This window comes from Echiichthys vipera, assembly GCF_963691815.1.
Source record: "Echiichthys vipera genome assembly, chromosome: 7".
Lineage (NCBI taxonomy): Eukaryota > Metazoa > Chordata > Actinopteri > Perciformes > Trachinidae > Echiichthys > Echiichthys vipera.
Window position 1 is genome coordinate 6,942,037 of NC_139832.1, and position 20,098 is coordinate 6,962,134.

The 20,098-nt window shown below is 39.6% G+C and overlaps 3 protein-coding genes across 3 annotated transcripts in view; 2 read left to right on the forward strand and 1 right to left on the reverse strand.

Annotated features, from left to right (window-relative positions):
* The window catches only part of psma4 (proteasome 20S subunit alpha 4), an 87,260-nt gene that overhangs the window by 59,252 nt on the left and 7,910 nt on the right, over positions 1 to 20,098 (forward strand). The window lies entirely within an intron of this gene.
* Positions 1,846 to 10,319, reverse strand: snx22 (sorting nexin 22). The gene is made up of 7 exons (XM_083917214.1): positions 10,100 to 10,319; positions 6,664 to 6,747; positions 5,366 to 5,470; positions 4,437 to 4,531; positions 4,005 to 4,037; positions 2,987 to 3,054; positions 1,846 to 2,856 (listed from the first exon to the last, which is right to left on the reverse strand). The coding sequence occupies exons 1-7, from the start codon at positions 10,184 to 10,186 to the stop codon at positions 2,738 to 2,740; spliced, it is 591 nt and encodes a 196-aa protein (XP_083773340.1). The 5' UTR covers positions 10,187 to 10,319; the 3' UTR covers positions 1,846 to 2,737.
* ap3b2 (adaptor related protein complex 3 subunit beta 2) overlaps positions 18,291 to 20,098 on the forward strand; it is a gene marked incomplete at both ends in the record, with an annotated part of 47,818 nt that continues 46,010 nt past the window's right edge. The window contains one exon of the mRNA XM_083917396.1: positions 18,291 to 18,403. Coding sequence (XP_083773522.1) covers positions 18,291 to 18,403 — 113 coding nt within the window. The remainder of the gene's footprint in view (positions 18,404 to 20,098) is intronic.

Sequence of the window (20,098 nt, forward strand, 5' to 3'; positions counted from 1 at the left end):
GTTCAGTTTATTCACAAAACAGTTACAGGTACGATCATCAGACATAATGAAGACACGCGACCTCTGGAAAGCAGATAACAAACACATTTTACATACTAAACACATTGTTTAGATAATAAATAAAGAGCGTGTATTAAACAATAACCTAAAAAACTACTGCGTGGTCTCAAGACATTTATTCCAGCATTGGTTAAATAGATAAGATACAAAAGAAACACATGGAAATAAGAGATTTCAGAGGTATCAGAAGTGCTGAGTCATTTAGTATGGCAGCTTTATCAGTTTTTAGTAGTAACCGCTGTCTTTTTGAATGCAAACGCTGTTACAGTGCTATAATAATGGATCTCTGCAGCCCAAACTAAAGCTTGTAAAGGGAAGTTTATCCATTCAGAGTGAACTGGTCCAACCAGGCCTCGACATTAACCACCGTAAGATTACCACTAACCCACAACACAATATCATAATTACTGACTCAGCCCTACTTCTTCTCGTCTCTTCTCCCGCCCTCGGGCAAATATGCGTGAATGTTGAGCCAGAGCTGCTTGTTGCTGCTTGTAAACTATTTCCCTGGAGGCTGCGTGAGGCGAGGCGTGGCCGCTTTAAACTTACACCTTCTACACCGGCAAATGTAAAATGTAATAGACTAGAATCATCACCACATTTTCAATAATAACAACAATAAAAACACTGTATGTTTGTGGTCTGAAAAATAGTTTTCTAGAGATATGAACAAATATTTTGAAGAGTTTTCACTAAACAGACAGTTGGTGTTTTATGTTGAAATGACTGGCTTTTACTACAAATTCATCATGTCTTGAAGGATGATCATCTGTAGCTCACACATCAGGAGAACGTTTCCAAACAATTTGACGATCTAAAATACATTTCATCAAGTTTCTGGAATAAATCCCAAAGAGGTTTTAATCGGTGTGTCTGCAGGTTAAAATCTTAAAGTCCTTAAAATCTATTTTCTCAATCAGCTTCTGAGTAAAAGTGATAGGATCTGACATGAACGTGCTATTTTCTGACTTTCATGCGCAAACCTGATGGACCTGTAGCAATAAATACATTTATGGTCGTCTAATAATTACATATATTGTAGTGCAATAAATACTTGTATTCTAATGCAACAATTACATATATTGTAGTATAATATATGCTCTTATTCTAGTGCAATATTTATATTTATTCTAGTGCAATAAACCCTCTTATTATATAGCAATAATTACTCTTATTCTACTGGAATAATTACATGTATTCTAGTGCATTAAATACTCTTATTCTAGTGTGATAATTACATGTTTTTAGTGGAGTAATTATATGTATTCTACTGGAATAATTACATGTATTGTAGTGCAATAAATGCTCTTATTCTAGTTCAATAATAACATGTTTCTAGTGGAGTAATTATATTTATTCTAGTGTGATAATTACATTCATACTAAAACAAATATTACATTTACTCTGGTGCAAACTTATTTTATTATTTTACTTATTATTTTAGAATCTGGAGGTTTGTCTTAGGAAGTTGTTTCATTGTTGTGTCTTTTTATTGCACTGATCAGGAGCAGTGCTCCTACTGTAATAAAGAGTTTCTATTGTATTCTAAAGTTAAAAAAATAAATAAATAATTGCTGCTTGTTAAACCAGTGATTGCACTCATGCACTGGAGGAACTCGACTGTGTTTTACGACATGGCTGCCTGTTGGTGTGTTTTGAAAGAGACAAAGTCAAACCACCGCCGTGTCCAAGCTTCTCGCTCCTTTAGTTTCTCAAACGGAAGAATGTCGATCATCTTGTTCTGCAGCTGAGGCTTAAATAGACCGCTCACACAGGAAGTCGTGTCTGATTCTTTATTACAATTTCAACATAAACAACACGATACAAAAGCTCACATCACTCCATCAACGTGTTTACAAGAACTGAATATTGAAGGATATTGCAGCCTTTGTACCAGTATTTGGCTGCTTGTGTTTCATCGGACACCTGAAATTCAAATATAGCTCAATAAACTCAAATTAATACAAATATATATATCTATATATATATGAATGTAAAAAAGTTCTGAATCAACTGTGGCAAACTTGTTCTAAAAAATGTGAACAAGGATGTCTTTTAAAACATTATTTAACCCTATTTATTATTTTACTAAATCTATTACTGCTTTTACATTTGACTTTATTTCATTTCATGTATTTATATGGTATTAGTGTTTTATTGTATTTTATGTTGGTGTGAAGCACTTTGTAACATTGTTAAATGCAAAATTCAAGCGTCTAGATTTCAAGTCATTCGTTTCACTCCCACGCTGCTTCTTTATGCTATAAAATTAAACTCAACTACAGTAAAACAGAATCAAATTGATAAAAGACACGCTTATTGTCACGTCTTCATTAAAAACGGTTTGTATGCTACTTAAACTGAGTAAAAACCCAGACACAGTGACTACTTCTGCAAGTTTCTAGGTGATTTTTGGTGTTTTGGCATCAAAAGGAGGCTCTGAAAAGGTTGAACGTTGGAACAGGTGGAGTATCGGAACAACAAAGCCTGCGTTTTGGTCTAAATCCCACTGGGGCTGGTGATCTTGGACAAAAGCCTCCTCCCAGTGACCTATTTCAGACTGTTTCTCTTCTGCATCACACAGGTGTATGCCGACGACTTTCCTGCCGTCTGTGTGTATTTGACTGGACTGTATACTCTATTTTAAAACACTAAAACCTCTCGTCTAATTAAAATTTCAGGCCTCTATAGGAGTAGCGGGGTCGGGCCCGGTGTGAACGGGGGCGGTGAAGCTGACCCGGACGTCTCTTGGATAAAAACCCTGAAGAACTCCGTCCGTGACAACATCTGGGAGATCTGCGAGACAAAACAGAGCTCAGAGGTTTAAAACCGTCGTGCTTTTTAATGCTTTTCCAATTCAAACTTACAGCACCACACGACAAAAGGCACACAAGCAAAGCAGCTGTTTCCTCCGTGTCTTTCCTACCTGATGTGCAGTCAGAGAGATAAGGATCCCGAAAGAATCCCAACACTCGCTGATGTGGTAACGAATAACTGAGGGAACAAAAGTTAAATGGGATTTATTAGTCTTGTGCAACGGTAACACCGTAACATTGAGATGATGTGTTGGCCGATAATAACTGTTATCAGGGTGTGAAACACGTTTCTTGGCTTCATTTCCAGTTCGACGACTTCTGAGGTCAACGGAATGATTCAATAGTGAGTCTTACGGTATATTGTAGTATGTTGTGTCAACACTGAAATAATGGTGTTTCTGAGACAGGATGCAGTGTTTACACAGTAGTCATATCCCATCTGACAGGACATATATGGTAGCACAAAATACTGAGATAGAGGGCGCACTCCCACTGTCCGTCCGTACCGTGCCCTGTGCTTTAGGGTACTTGTCCCCCCCTCCCTCTCCCCCCGCACCCCAGGCCCGTTTGTACTCACACTACCTGGGCCTCGGCGAATGCTTCTTGCTGCCTATACAACATCACGGCGTAACAAGTCACGCGTATTGATGACGTCATCGCGATGCGTGGCTTTGTTTACAAATCTTTCCGTAGACCTCAGAGTTTTTGTGCGTCTTGTCGACTGTTTTTGAATCTTTTCATCGACCAAATCTGCAGTAAACACTCCACCTCCACACCACACCAACGTGAACCTTTCGCCGCCATTGTTTTAAATGTCCACGCATGGTCCCTCCTTCTTTTTTCTATGTCCGAACAGGCGCACATAAAATTACGTCAGAATCGCCGTAGGCCTTGTGCTCGTACACGTACGCACGCTCGTGCTCGTACATGTGCAAACGTGCTTTACAAAAGCCACCTCTCCCAAATGGGCCGTTACCGGCAAGCTTGCCGCACCTAGGCTCGGTACCGTTGCACTCACACTGGTCAAACGAACTAGACTTTAGCCTTGAAACGTGCTCGGGCACGGTATGGATGGACAGTGTGAGTGCGCTCAGAGAGAGAAACAGGAAACACTAGTGAAGCTCTTACCTGTAATCTTGACTGTCCAACTCATCCAGTGATCTGAAATTAGAGCGCACGAGAATTATTGATTTCCTGTCAAAATAAAGGTAAATCTGCTCTATGGTATAGAAAGTAATCCCTTTTTGTTTCTAATTTTATTTTATAAAGAGGGTAACACAACTCACACACACAGTACAGTGCACTTCTACACGATTAGATGTTTTTTCTATGGATATACAAAAATAAGACATGTAGGTTGGACTGAACTGCGCTGTTAGACCTCTGTGGATCCTGGATCATTACATATGTGGTGCTGCTGCTCAACACGGCTGTGAGAAATGCATCTAAAGTTTTATTATGTTGCTGCATTGCCCCCAATCCAAATATAGAGGAGCTAAATATAGCGACACGTCCAGCATCTCTGGGTGCAGTCAGAGGAGTCTGCACTGAAGGACTTACTCCATGCTGCTGATCTTGATCCCTGTGTGAAAGTGTTTCACATGGAGGAAGTCCAGCAAAACCTGCGGCACGTCTTCGTTTTGATAGATGATGTCCTGCAGCAACAGAAAACAATCAGACTAAATGTTTTTTGGGGGGTTTAAATCATTTCAAGTAGAGCCAGACCGACGTCTATGACAGACGTATGGATATTTATTGGTATCGCCGTGCATGTTTCTTATATTAGTGAGTGGAATTACGGCTCTTGTTCTGCTTTTAAAAACTTTTTTCAGAGGTGGGATTTACTTTTTATCTGAGAATGTCTGAGAACTGGCTGACAATGTGATAAATTGTATATATAATGGAAAATAATGTCGCTTTATATCGAATATCAGGCCCTAATTTCAAGACTGATGTCTAAACCTTGTGTTTTTTAAGGTTAATGAACGAACACAAACCATTTTCAATAGAGATGCACCGATCCAGTTTTTTCTGATCCGGTACCTGGGCTGAGCGCATCGGCTGATACCCCATACCGATCACATACTACTGCTGAAAGAATGAACCGTATACCTTACCATGTGAGTGAAGGCATCAGGCTTGACATAAACATTTAGCTTTATTTAAAAAAGGTAACAAATTAACACAGATATAAATGCACTTTACTTGATTTATTAAGAAATAAAGTGGACATTAGCAGCAAAAAGAAATTAAGTAGCTGTATTGCTGTGTATGATAATAAAAAAGAAATGACTGGATCGAATGCTGGATCTGCCTCATTCATCCAATATCCTGTTCAGCTAATTAGTCAATATCGGAGCCGATATCAGGATTCGGTGCATCTCTAATTTTCAAAGTCTTGAGTTCTGGACAACAAATGTTAGAGACTTGCTGTTAAAAGAAATCGAGCTGAAGGGCTGAACTGGAGTCCGAACCACTGGATGTGTTACCTGGACGTAGTCTTCCAGCTCCTGCCTCCTCTGCTCCAGAGGTTTGGTCCTCAGATGGGGGTTCCTTTTGCTGGGGAAATCTGGGGTCTGAATGATCTTCCTGAGCTGCAGGTACAACAAGACACAGTATGAACTTTTAAAGTTGTACTCCCTAAGATTTGAGATACGTTACTAGCAGCCACTCTGACCGTAAGATGTAACTGCATGGATTTCTTTTTTTGCTCTTTTGTAAACTTTATTGAAACACATGCACCTCTCTACAGTCCGTCCACTATATGCTACCCTCACGCCCTTCCCCCACTATCACCGAGCGCCTCCGCTTTCCCCCATCGAGTGCTCGTCAGTGCATGTGCACTGGATTCCTGTGAACGCGCCCGTCTCTCATCTCATAGATAAACCGCATGGAGTACATCTACACGGAGGTAGGCTGGCAAACTTACTCAAAGACTGTAACTGCTAACGTCATTTAGGGTATGCCTAGCTTGAGGCGTGTGCTTGCGATATTGTAACATGCACGAGGGGGGGGATCTGTGGCGTGTGCACGAACTGTGACTGAGTCTCAGCTCTGCATTGAGTGGACGGGATGAACTGGGCGCTGTTGATTTTTCCAAAATAATCAACGTGCACGTAGAGGCACATTTTTTGTTGTTCCTCTATTGGAGCATAGTGTCACCTTCAGTGAATATGATCAAACAAATGTTGCCGACTGCGACTTTAAATAGGTTTAATTATGCTGTAAAAAACGACCTGTTTAACATGGGGGGCAATGAGAAACTGCTCTATTATGAAACCTGCTTCTAGTGGCCACTCTGTGAATTGCAATATTTGGCACTTCCTTATTGGATCAACCAGGAAAAAGCTGTGGTGGGGGCTTGGGCGAGATCCACCAGCAGCGTCACTAACAGGGCGGCATATTAACATCTAGCCCCGCAATGTCGCCACAGACACAGATACTGTAAAAATCAAGTACAAGTGCTTTCATTAGTAGGTTATTTGATCAGTCACGATTGTTTACTCACTCTTTGTGGATAGAAACTTAACAGACAATTAACTAGATGAAAATCCCATGGATTACAACTTTAAATCAGCTGTGATGAAAAGGTCACATGACACATAAAGGGCTGAAATTGAAGGTATACTCTGGAGTTTTGACCACTGACTGGTGTTTGAACCATGTTTGAGCAGGTCCTGCATTAGTGTGACCATGATTCACGTCTTTCACACTCTCCTACTGATGTAAGAGACCACCAAAGTCTTATTTTACGTCTGAAAGACTTCAACATCTCACAGAAACGTACTTTTCTGTGCAGAGTCTGGAATTCGCTGTTTCTTCTGAGCACATAATTTTTCCTCCCGTTAAAAAAGACTTCCACTCTGAAAAGCTGTGAACAGAAGACAGAAGGAGACACACACAGGAGTTAATCACAGTCTGCCTTTCAGAGAATTCAACCTTTGTCAGGTTGGACAGTCGCATTTTGAAATTAAAATAAATATACATTTTCTCTCAATCGTCAACTGCGTTCATTTAAGTTTAAGTTTAAAGTGTTGACAGAGAGAAAACATAAATTAGAGAGATCAACAAACTTAAAAACGTTCACTTTATACGGTCTATGTGAATATTACCACTTTTATAATCCACCAAACATCATCCAATCACATTTGTTGACATTTAGCAGCAATCAAATACATATAACATGTTTACTGACTATAAATGCAACATATGATACAGTCTAACATGATGCATCTACAATAAACACATAAATATAACTAATTTACTTGATAAATAAATTAATATGCATTAAATGTACCAAATTGTGATCAAATGTGACAAAAACACATTTTTGTCTTTATTTATTAACCGTTGTGTACATTCCCCAGTTTATTAATTGATTTATTTGTATAATTACTTGTTTCCCTTTTATTTATTCATCTTTATTTATTAAGACTGTTTCATTTATTTGTAAGTGTACTTATTACATTGTATTGTATATGTATTTTTTATACATTTATTCATACATTTCCTTCCTCATGCACTTTAATTGATGTCTAGATTTATTTTTAAAATTAACTTTTGTACATTTAATGGCATAATCTTTTACTTATCGAGTCATTTATTTTTTTACACGTATTTATTTTTGATTTTGGCAGAGGCAGTCCTCCATATAACACACCTTCATCTCATACTCTTGTACAGATTTCAATTTGAAAATCACATAAACCTTTATAATAAAAAAACAGGAACAGTCAATTTAAAATCAACTTCAAGCGAGAACAAACCATACGTCTTAAAATACATTAAGACTTTATTCCTGAGACGTTTGCATCATAATACATGGTTTCTCCACCAGGAGGAGGTGAAGAGCTTCAGAGAGAGTTATGCGATGAGCATGGACCTTCCTCGAGACCTTTAATACATTTTTTAAACATTTATCTTTATTTTTATTTTATCTTCCTTGATAACAATTCTAAACCACTTCAGACGACGTATTTTCTCTTAAAAGAGTTGGAAACTTCCCATGGGAATTAAAGGAAATATACGTGAATAAACTGCACAGTTTGTGGTAATTTATATCAGTGTATATTAAGTGTGCACTGTGCATCCTTCCATCACCTGCACAGATTATTACTATTGTGGTCACTACAGCTGATTATTAAATTACATTAGTGTATTTGACCCATAGGACGACTTGCAGTCAGTTAAGTTTTGACGTTATTACCAGGCTAAATACATTTGATCAATGATATTCATGTTAACTACGAAATACTTATATATTCATATATTTTCTGCTTCTTTTTGCTACATAGCTTTCTGTTCGATTTACCCAAATCTGCTTATGAGAAAACCAAATGTGTCTTTACATGCCAAAGTAAATACAGTTAGTATAAATTACCTCAAAATGTCCAGTTTATTCCTGTTAACTTTCATGTATTCCTGTTCATTCCCATGGAACTTTTCTAACTTTGATGAATGAATTTGATGGCAGAATATATTTTCTTTAAAAAAATAAATATTAAATGATAGAGCACTGTGCTGCTGGGGAGAAACGTGAGAACAAACTGCAGGAAGTCCTTCTCATACAGATACTTTATCAGAAATATCAACAAAAAGTCGTAACGTGTCGTGTTCTCCGACTCAGAGAAGGTAAAACCAAACAGAGGTCAGTTCAGCACACCGCAGCACATTCCCCAGGCTGGTGTCACTGTTTCTTTTTGCCATTTTAAAATGTAGGTGTGAAGGAGATTTATTAGAAACTCATCACTAGTTTACTGTTCTGTGAAAGTCTGAGTAGTTTCACATCAGCCTGCTGCATTTAACTGAGTTTATAACCATGCCAGTTAACTTTGGAGTCATTTAACTGAGATACAGAGGTCTCAATGAGTTTTTAAACAGGATACACCCAAAGCTGCAGTTCTCAGTGTAGACTGTTTTCTGTGTAGGGACTCTTCTCATGCTGCTGCAGAGGTTTGCTGTTATTTTGAGCAAAATTAGTGGTTAAAAAAGACGTTGTAATGCCTTCACCGTACTCCCCCAGGCTAATCAGTGTTAGCCACATTCGGCTGTTAGCGACTTAACCGGATTTCTCCGTTAATAGTTGTTACATGAAAAAAACTGTCTTGATGTCTTATTTGTGTCGAAAAAGACCATGGGATGATTTTGCACAAGAGTTACACTTTAAGAACAGTTTTGAATTACTTGTACTCATATTTCTTTCTTTTTCCACAGCTACAGTTAGTTGTAACTTTCTTAATTTAACACAAATCAAATTAAGACAATTACACAAAATGATATGTTTGAGATCTAACTATCCAAAACAATATAAAACTATTCAAATTACCAACTAACTGCAACATTAAGGAACTGATTGCAATTGAATGCATCAATAATAACATCCAGGGGCCATTCTGCACATACAAGTATTGTTACTTTTAAGATTTTAAGTATCTTGTTGTCAATGCTTTTGTAAACTTACTTTAGGAGTTTGAATGCGGGACAGGGTATTTATATAATGTGTTATTGCTTTCTGATACATCATGTGTAAATATGCAAATGAGGCATTATGTGGTATGCAATCTGCAGCTGCAATAGACAAAGTGTAGAAATCCTAAAATTGACCATGTGACGATTTTGCCTGGTATGTCTCCACTTAAAAGTTAAGCTATTACCTTCCTCTTTATGAAACGTGTTTGATTATGAACTGCCTAAAGGCTTACAAACTTTCATTCTAAAAAAACAACGCTAACATGAAACAAAACTTCTTCTCACCTTAACGTATGTTGTGTCTTTTGCGTCTTTAACAAAATGACCAGATAAAAAAATGACCACGACATCCCTTCAGGTGTTCGATACCCACACGATGAAACAGCGCCCTCTCCAGGTTGGCTGAAATAAGCCCTGGGGCAACCAACCCCGGTCTCCCCTACTTCCACTACTATTGTTGTTGTTGTTGTTGTTGTTTGAAAGGGAAATCAAACACAAGTCTCCATTGATATAAACCGTTTTACAGAAAGCTGAGGTGAACTCACTTTCACTCTTCCTCCTGCAGGTCACCTGACTCACCTGGCGTCGCACTTCACCTTTAAAACCAAACTCCAGCCTAGACATGCGACACAATACCACAGCAGAGCAGTGAGTGCGGAGGAAGAGCAGTCAGACTCTAAAGTGTTGTTGTGCTGCAGAGAGAGGCGACACAAATAAAGTTACACCGACAAAAGCTCCAGCAGCGTCCCCCTCACCTTTCTAGACTTCCCGGACTCATCCACGTCCCTCTCCATCGATGGGATCGATACTTCAATCATCGGGAAGTCTTCCTCCAACACCATCGGACTTCCTCGGCTGTCTAAGTGAGTCACTCTCTGCAGCTGGACGGGGACTCCACACGCTTTTGCTGCGCGTCCAGGAACCGGAGAGAAGAGCAATCCCGTGCCTGCCTGCCTGCCTGTCTGTCTGTTTCCTCCTGTGCTGCTCCACCTACACACTAATTGGACAAACACGAACCAAAGGCACGTTAAAGGTGCAGTTCAACATTTAGGGATACAAGTCCAGACCTGCTGCTGCTGCTGCAACTGGAAATATAATGCAAATAAACTAAGATTAGATTAGAAGATTAGAGGTGCATTGAGCAGGGACGAATACATTATATATTGTTTTATATAAAATATAAAATAGATGCCATGCATGCAGGTTTCTAGTTCAAGATTCAAGATTCAAGAAGCTTTATTTATCCCTAGGGAAATTATTGTGCAACAGTTTCAATACAAAGATGGGAAAGGATCAAAGTGACAATAAGCATAAAAACATAAATCAAATAAAATAAAGCTGACATAAAATAAATCAAACAATAACTAAATGTGACAGAGTGCAACAGACATTGTGGTTAAACGTAGGTTTATACAATATACAACAATACGCAGCGTGCAGTTTAGCAGCATGTTGAAATAAGATAAGTACAAACTAAATCAGTGAGAAGGAGCGATAACTTATACTCATGAGACTAATTTGCAGCCACTGTCCCCGGTTAGGTCTTTACTAAAAGTCACACAAGCAACATTAAAAACAATACACAGGTTAGAATACGGAACATCAAATACAACAAACATAATGACAAAAACAAGGACAACAGTGTGTGTGTGTGTGTGTGTGTGTGTGTGTGTGTGTGTGTGTGTGTGTGTGTGTGTGTGTGTGTTTGTGTGTGTGTGTGTGTGTGTGTGTGTGTGTGTGTGTGTGTGTGTGTGCGTGTGCGTGTGTGCACTTTTGACAGGTGTTTTTCAGTTTCAAACATTGTTTTACTTGTGTGTTAAAAGCCTTAAGCTCTGTCAGTGTTTTGATGTCCGCTGGTAATTTACTCCACAGTTTTGGTGCATCTTACATGTCTAATAATAATAATACATTTTATTTGTCTGTGCCTTTCACACACCCAAAGACACCCTAAACAACATTAATAAAAACATAAATGGAAGCAACACAACAAATGTGTTAAAAGTAAAGTCAAGTAGTGAATAAAATGAAAGTGTTCAACTACTTAAAAGCATACGGTGAAAGTTATGTCTGCACATAAACAAGGTTTTAGGCCAAATGATGACAACTATGGAAACTACTTTAGCAGTTAGTAACTGATCCTTGAGTTTAATACTATTAAGTTTCAAACACCAGCCACATGCAACTTAAATCATCTAATACTTCTAACATATCATATTATACTTATATATCATAACAGCCTATCAGAGGTGGGTAAACTACGACTTTGAGTGTCTTGAAAGGCGCTATGTAAAAACGATGTATTATTATTTTTATTATTTACTTAATAAAACCTTGAATAAACTCTAGGCCGGTTGGATGTAAAACGAACTGTCTTCATGTCAAATGTCTGGCTACTTTCAAATCCCTGTTCACTTCCCACTGTGCTTGAAACAAGAAACAACAGTGGATATAAAAAGGGATGTAAACCCAGACCACAGAACTCACATCCTCTCAGGCACACTTCTCAAAATCCAATGTCTAGCAAAGAAAAGGTAAAAAGAAAAAAGTGTCATGTTGCATTCGCAGATCTGTACGTATTCCACTATTTTTTTTTAGCCTTTTCCCCCTATAATGATGATTTTCCATGTGTTGATCTCAACCAGAATCACATGCTCTGTCTGTGACCCGTCATCATGGGATTTACGTCTTCCCATCCCTGTTGTTGCTCACTGTGCTAAAACAGCCAGAACAGCTTAATAAGCAGCTCCGTGTGAGGATACGTGACCTTGTTTGGAGTCATAGATCACAGCACGGGTAAAAAAATACAACCGCAATCTCGTCACCATCCCCAGTGTTTTACTACGGCTCATTGTGTCTGAAATCACGCTGTCAGCAGATAGCGGCGGTACACATTAACAAACAGGAAGCTGGTCCTGGTTTTGTAGCTGTGATAATAGACTTGAACATGAACACAGACATTGGACTTGTTAACCTGCTTTGCCCCGTAAAATATAGAAATCCATATTGAGTACTGAAGATGTGTATTTAAACAGGGCTTTTAAATAAAGTCTGAACACACAATTCATCTAGAAGTAATATGAAAAGCAAGCGATTCCATCAGCATTTAAATCAATTCCTTGTCTAAATATCCTGAATCATCTAGTTGATGCAGGCTCGCTGTGAATGACCATAGAAGAAGATAATTCAACAGAGCGTGTTAGCGCCTTGGTAGTACTCTCAAACCTGTGAAATTAAAACAAAAACCGTAAAGTAAATAGAAGTTCCACCAGCCTGGAAGAAAATTTTTTAGTTTGGCAAGACAGTCTTAGGCTGGGTCTCCACCAGCAACGACAACCCCTAAAATCCGGGATAGAAACATCGGACGTTAAGGTTACAACTTCAGTTGATTCATCCTCTTCGTCCGACCTGTCTGACACACACAAAGTGCTGATAAGTTGCTAAATAGCAGCAGTATTTTGGCTCGGTCTTCCATAACAGCAACTCTTTCAGGTGGTCACATCTAGAGTGCTCCATAAGTCTCCATGGATACAACTTACTGTTGACCTTTGCACAGTGTGACGTCAAATAATGTCAGCAGCTTTAGCAGGGGACCCCAAACTTCCCTTTCCCGGGCCACATTAACCAGCTCTAACTGGGGGATCCTGAGGCGTTCCCAGGCCAGTGTGGAGATATAATCTCTCCACCTGGTCCTGGGTCTTCCCCGAGGCCTCCTCCCAGCTGGACGTGCCTGGAACACCTCACTAGGGAGGCGCCCAGGGTTCATCCTTACTAGATGATCCTGAACCACCTCAACTGGCTCTTTTCAACGCAAAGGAGCAGCGGCTCTACTCCGAGTTCCTCACGGATGCTGAACTTCTCCCCCTCTCTCTAAGGGAGACTCCAGACCCCCTCCTGAGAAAACACATTTCGGCCGCTTGTACCTGCGACCTCGTTCTTTGGGTCCTGACCCAGCTTTCATGATCACAGGTGAGGGTAGGAACGAAGATTGACCGGTAGATCCAGAGCTTTGCCTTCCTCAGCTCTCTCTTCGTCACAACGGTGTGGTAGAGCGACTGTAGCACCGCCCCCGCTGCTCCGATTCTCCTCCCAAACTCACGCTCCATCGTCCCCTCACTCGTAAACATGTACATTTACATATGCAGTTTGTGTTAAATGTTGAAATTTTCAACTGAGGAAAAACTTTGTCCGGGCAGTTTTTTACTCTTTAAAGCGAGCGTCAAAGGACAGAGGGTGACTTATGGTGTATGGTGCACTGCAAAGCCCCTAAGGAAATTGATTTGATATTTGGCTATATCATTGCATATATAAAATGAAATTCTCCTTTTCTTTGACAAATGATTTTGAGCTGAATTGATATTTAAATGTAGGTGTGTAAATAAGATCATTTGAAATCTAAAATCATGAAGTGGGTTGTACTGGAAGGGCAAGAGTTTCACTATTATGCATGTATTTTGGCATTTGAATGACCTCATTTGAAACCTTAGCTTTAAAGGCAAGTCTCCACAACATTGTCGTTTTTAAACATACCAGCTGGTCCGGGGAGCGTGATGCAATCGCTCCGAGAGAGAGTGAATGAAAGAAAGCACTGTCATCCAGATTAACTGTGTTAGCTGATGCATTCTTGAGTTCTGCACGCAGTTCGACTGTGATGCTTACTGCTGAAAACTGGCACCAGTTCATCCACATTGTCACTCCTCATACGGACAAAGTATTTATTATGATGGAAAATGATGCGTTCACTGTCTGCTTACACTAGTTTAGCATAAAAGCAATGCTTGATGTGGACTTTTTAAGTGTTAATGTGTAATCTAATTTCATTATAGTCATCTGGTTTAAGTATTAAACTCATAAGTGAAGTTTAGTTAGTTTAATTTATTTATAAATCTTTGCATATTAATACATATCATTTTGATAATTGTTAATATTTTTGAGACAAAAAAAAGAAAATTCAAATTATATTTGAAAAAAAGGGGGAAACAATATAAACCCTATGGATTTACAAAAACAGGCCAAACTGAGGACCCAGAATTTACTGCGTATAGTAAACATTTATTTACACTTTCATTTGTCTTTCATGTACATTGGGTTGAAACATTACCATCTAGTGGTGACTTTAAATACATACACCCTCTTGAAGCCACAATGTGTCCAAGTGCAACATTTCTATAACATTTTTAATTCTATAAACTTTAAACGATCGTCTCTGTGGAAACATCTGGAGCAGCGGTGTTTCCTGGGTGCAGCGTCGGTAGAATATAACTTCTGATAGAAATCAGCTACATGTTGTGAAGTTTCTGCAACACGTTCCTGAAAATGATTCCTTATATTATGAATTTGTCCACCGAACATTTGTATTTGTTGCAATATATTTATTTTATTGTTATTTTTAAGGTTCAATTCAAGATTCAAGATTCAAGAAGCTTTATTTATCCAGAGGGAAATTATTGTGCAACAGTTTCAGTACAAAGGTGGGAAAGGATCAGAGTAAAAATAAGCATAAAACACAAATAAAATAAAATAAGCTAACATAAAATAAATCAAACAATTAACTAAGCGTGACAGAGTGCAAAAGACAATATGGTTGAGCGTAGGTTAATACAATACACAACAATACGCAGCGTGCCGTTTAGCAGCATACTGAATAAAATAAGTACAAACTAAATAAACTAAATAAGTGGTAAGGAGTGATAAGTGAAAACAGTGTTATAAATGTAGCAGCATTTCCTACAGAACTAAGTGACAGTATGGCACAGTGAAGTGTAGCAGCAGTAAGTTACAGTACCACAAGATAAAGTGATGTAGTGGTGGTATAAAGTGACAGTGGAGTGTAGCAGCCTTTCTCACCGGAGTAAGTTACAGTCAGTTACAGTAAAGTACAGTGTAGCAGCATTTTACAGAGATAAGTTACAGTAAACCACAGTAAAGAGAGTAGCAGCAGTAAGTTACGGTACCACTAAATAAAGTGATGTAGTGGTGGTATAATGATGATGGTTCTTGCTGTGAACAGGAGACTTTGAGGAATGGTGCACACGGACATCTCTGGATCTTGATTTTATATCTGTGAGAAACTCAAATTTATCATGATTTTTGATTGGATGTTATCGTTATATTGACTTTCTAACAATATAGACATAATATTCGAACAACGTAACACAACTAACCTTAATGTATCCACTTACTATTTAACATGGGGGTCAATGAGAAACTGCTCTGTTGTGCAAACTGCCCCTAGTGGCCACTCGGAGAACTGCAGTGTTTGGCACTTCTGTATTGGATCAACCAGGAAATCACTGTGGTGGGGGCTTGATGAGTCCATGAGTGGATGAGCGGTGTTGGAATGGATGTTTGATTAAAAATTAGCTCCTTTGTTTAACATGCATTTATAAAAAGTGAGCTGGTCTCAGACGCATCGTTAGACCTGGGCCCCAGACCTCTGTGCCGTCTAATGAAAAGAAACATAATGATGATTTAAATAGCCCAGTAGACTTTTACTGTATGTGGTTAAATTACCAGCTACACTGGTCTTACACCACAGCATGTTCACCATAGTCAGATATGCTCTCATTGTTGTGAAACAGTCCCACTAGTGCCATATCATCTGCATATTTTGAAAGTATGTTGATGAAGTGTCATTTAATTTGTGTACACAGAAAACAGGGCAGGGGAAAGAACACGTCCTTTTTATTGCTGTTTTAAATTGTTCTTACATTGTTTTCTTATGGTTGCACCTTAAGTTGGTTGTATGCAATGCAATGATAATAAGGCTATTCTATTCAAGTAGTAAGTCTATTCTTTCCACCACTTGGAAATGGTACGTGACTTAAATGCTGCTCAGATTCAACACTTATTTATTTGAAATACACCTCTAGTTCTTTCACGAAAACACAATAAATGGTTTTCACTTTGTCAAATTTACACTTGTGAATGTAAAAGTCAACTCAAATTTATCATGATTTTTGATTGGATGTTATCGTTATATTGACTTTCTAACAATATAGACATAATATTCGAACAACGTAACACATCTACCTTTAATGTATCCACTTACTATTTTGGATCAAGACTCTTAACATTAATAGAAGTGGTTTTCATGTGAGGAACGCTGTTGCAAAAGAACTAGGTTTAGTTTGTACCTGGAACAAATGTGAAAGTCATGAATGAAACTGAATCTGAAGACTTCTATCTATTTTTCATTGTATTCATTTAATTATTCGACGTCTATATGGATATTAGATATGGGAGAAACTGGTGCCCCTGGAGTAAACCCGTATACTAACCATTCTGGCCCTGAGGGCTCAAGTCGTGCCTCACATCCAGATAACCTTGGCCTCCTTTGGCCTGCCCCTCTACGATGAAGGGCAGAGACCAGTGGAGGAATCGGAAACCTGCACATGAGGCAGGACTGGAGCTCTTTACTGCAATTGTTTGTTTGTTTTTCATTCTGTTGAATCAGTGTTTAGATTCACAGCGTGTAGGGGAACCGGAGCCCCCTGGAGTAAACCTGTACATACCTGCCATTACACAGCAGACACACACCACATTTCAGTTAGCTAGCCTACAGAACAACACCCCCATTTCTACACTAATTGTAACGGTACAATATATACAGTATATGTATGTATTTGATTCTGAAATGAGCCATTCTGCATTAAGAATAATGTTTGATGTTTTAAGTATAGGACCTTAATAACAGAACTTGTAACAGAGGGTTTTCACATTGTAGTGTTGCTTTTTTGTACCAGACCTTAAACAGGTTTAATTATGCTGTGAAAACGATCTATTTAACATGGGGGTCAATGAGAAACTGCTCTATTATGAAACCTGCCCCAAGTGGCCACTCAGAGAACTGCAGTGTTTGGCACATCTGTATTGGATCAACCAGGAAATCACTGTAGCGGGGGCTTAACGAGTCCATGAGTTGATGAGACGCCTGTTTGATTAAAAATTAGCTCCTTTGTTTTACGTGCATTAATAAAAAGTGAGCTGGTCTCAGACGCATCGTTAGACCTGGGCCCCAGACCTCTGTGCCGTCTAATAAAAAGAAACATAATGATGATGAAAATAGCCCAGTAGACTTTTACTGTGTGTGGTTACATAACAGCCACACTGGTCTTACACCACAACATGTTCAACATAGTCAGATATGCTCTCATACTTGTGAAACAGTCCCACTAGTGCCGGATCATCTGCATATTTAAACAATTTGAAAGTACCTAGATGAAGTGTCATTTCATTTGTATACACAGAAAACAGGGCACGGGAAAGAACACATCCGTTTTTTTTGCCATTTTAAATTGTTCTTACATTGTTTTCTTATGGTTGCACCTTAAGTTGGTTGTATGCAATATAATGCTAATAAAGGCTAATCTATTCAAGTACCTTTCCACCACTCGGAAATGGCACGTGACTTAAATGCTGCTCAGATTTAACACTCATTTATTTGAAATACACCTCCAGTTCTTTCACGAAAACACAATAAATGGTTTTCACTTTGGCAAATTTACACTTGTGAATGTAAAACTTTGCAAGAATTAAAATGAGATTGATTAAAAAAGATTATTTTCCAGCTGGAGCGTCACTCTTGCTCAAAATCACAGCAGATATGATCTAAAATGCATCTACACATATCTTGCCACAGTCTACAGGTTTAATCCCATTTCCAAAAACAGATGAATAACAGTGTCAGTATGGGAGTCACAAAAGGCACACTTCAGATCTGGATCAACATATTTGAATGTGATAACTGGGATTGAACCGGGTGAGTGCACATGCTCCTCCCCCTCCTGCACCCACCACCCCCCTCTGCACCGAGCATCTCGGAGAGCTATAACCGTGTCTGTGCGCCTTTAAGAGCCGCGGATCCCGCTGCCCTCTGCACTAAATCTCCATCGCTGCTCGGTGAGGGCGAGAGAGAGGAAAAAAAGAAACACACAGAAAGCCACGGCAATGTCCGCCAGCTCCGCTTTCAACGATGAGAAGGGGGGCTCGTCCAGCGTCGGGGAGCCTGAATATGGTCACGACCCGGCGAGCGGAGGGATTTTCTCCTCCGACTACAAAAGGTACGGAGCCACCTGCCTCGGTGCCGCTTGACGCTGCTTTTATTTGCCATACTGTGGAGGTATACCGGGGCAGCTAATGGCGGGGGAGGTGCCCTGGGGATGTGGTTTCCTGTCTGTTTAGATGCATAGAAAGTGGTTTTTTTTATTTGTCGAAATACAAAATAAAAACCCCCCTCAAATTAACTTTGTTTGCCTTTTTGCCCGTGCATTTAAAGCGGGTGTCTGCTTTTGTGGTCGTGAGTCTGTCACCGTGATTTGGTCGCTCCGGCAGCAGCAGCAGCAGCAGCAGCAGCAGCGTCAAATGATGTCTCAGTTGCGGGTGTTGACGTTTACTAAATGTGCTTAAACTGGTGTGTGTTTATGGTGTTTAATGCTCGTAGAGGTTCGGGGTGTTTTTATATGTGTTTAATGTTTTGTGAGGTGAGCTGGGAAAAGGCCTGTCAGAGGGGGAGCCAGGCCTCTGCTCCGGCTTTTCAGCACCACCCCTGCTGGACAGCGCGCAGAGCGGCAGCACGGACCCGGTTTATAATGACCTGAGAGAGGTTGTAGTGTCAGTCATAGACATCATTCAGTGCATAACATGCAGTTCAAAAAACCCCGATTATTTTGGGTTAAGGGCATACAAAACATGTAAACACCATACCCCGGGTAAATCGGGGTTCTCATACACTGGTTAACAGACCGGCAGTGCCTTTGCATGCACATCAGTAACCCAAAAATGGCCTTACCCTGGTTAAGGGTAAGTTCCCCTCATATACATGAGCTGGGGTTGAATTTCGAAAATGATGGAGTAACTCTTTCTCCAGTAAACAGCTTTTTTTCCGGTTCACCTTCATCAAAATCACAAACTTTTGGACAGAACTACAACCGAATTGGGACTTCTTAGTAGTGATGTTACTTGCTGTTGCGAAGTCCTCCCTCGGTTTAAAGGTAACGCTCTATTATTGTTGTTTTTTCACATTGTTTGCGTCGTTGCTTCATGGTTTTATTCTATTTCCATTCCAAAAGCCACCGCCATGAAGTGGGGAGCATGCGCAGACGAGAAACCCGATAATAATCTGAGAACACACAATGACATGTTTACATGCAGGAATATTTGGGGAACTAAAGGAGTTCTCTAGGTCTGTTAACCGGGATATGAGAACCCCGATTTTACCGGGTACGGTGTTTACATGGTGTTTAAGAAACCGGGGTATGCCCTTAACCCACACTGTAAGAGAACTCCTTCGGTTCCCAAATTATTTGTGCACATAAACAGCATTCTCGGATTATTATCTGGTTTCTCGTCCGCGCATGCTCACAACTCCACGGCAGCTGCTTTTGACCCAGAATTCGAGCTAACCAGGAAGCAACGGCGCCAAAAACAACGTGAAAAACAACAATAATAGAGCGTTACCTTTAAACCAGGGGAGGACTTCACAACAGCAAGTAACATTACTACCAAGAAGTTCGTTTCTGTTGTAATTCTGTTCAAAAGTTTGTCATTTTGATGAAGGTGAACCAAAAAAAAAGCCATATTCCAGCTGTATATTGGCAGAGCACCATCTACTGTACGGGAGTAAGAGTTACTCCGTCATTTTCCCGTTCAACCCCTGCTCATGTATGGCTATCTTCAATAATCTGATTCCTTACCAGGGTAAGGCCATTTTCAGGTTACTGATGTGCGTGTAAACGCACTGAGACATTGGATCATTT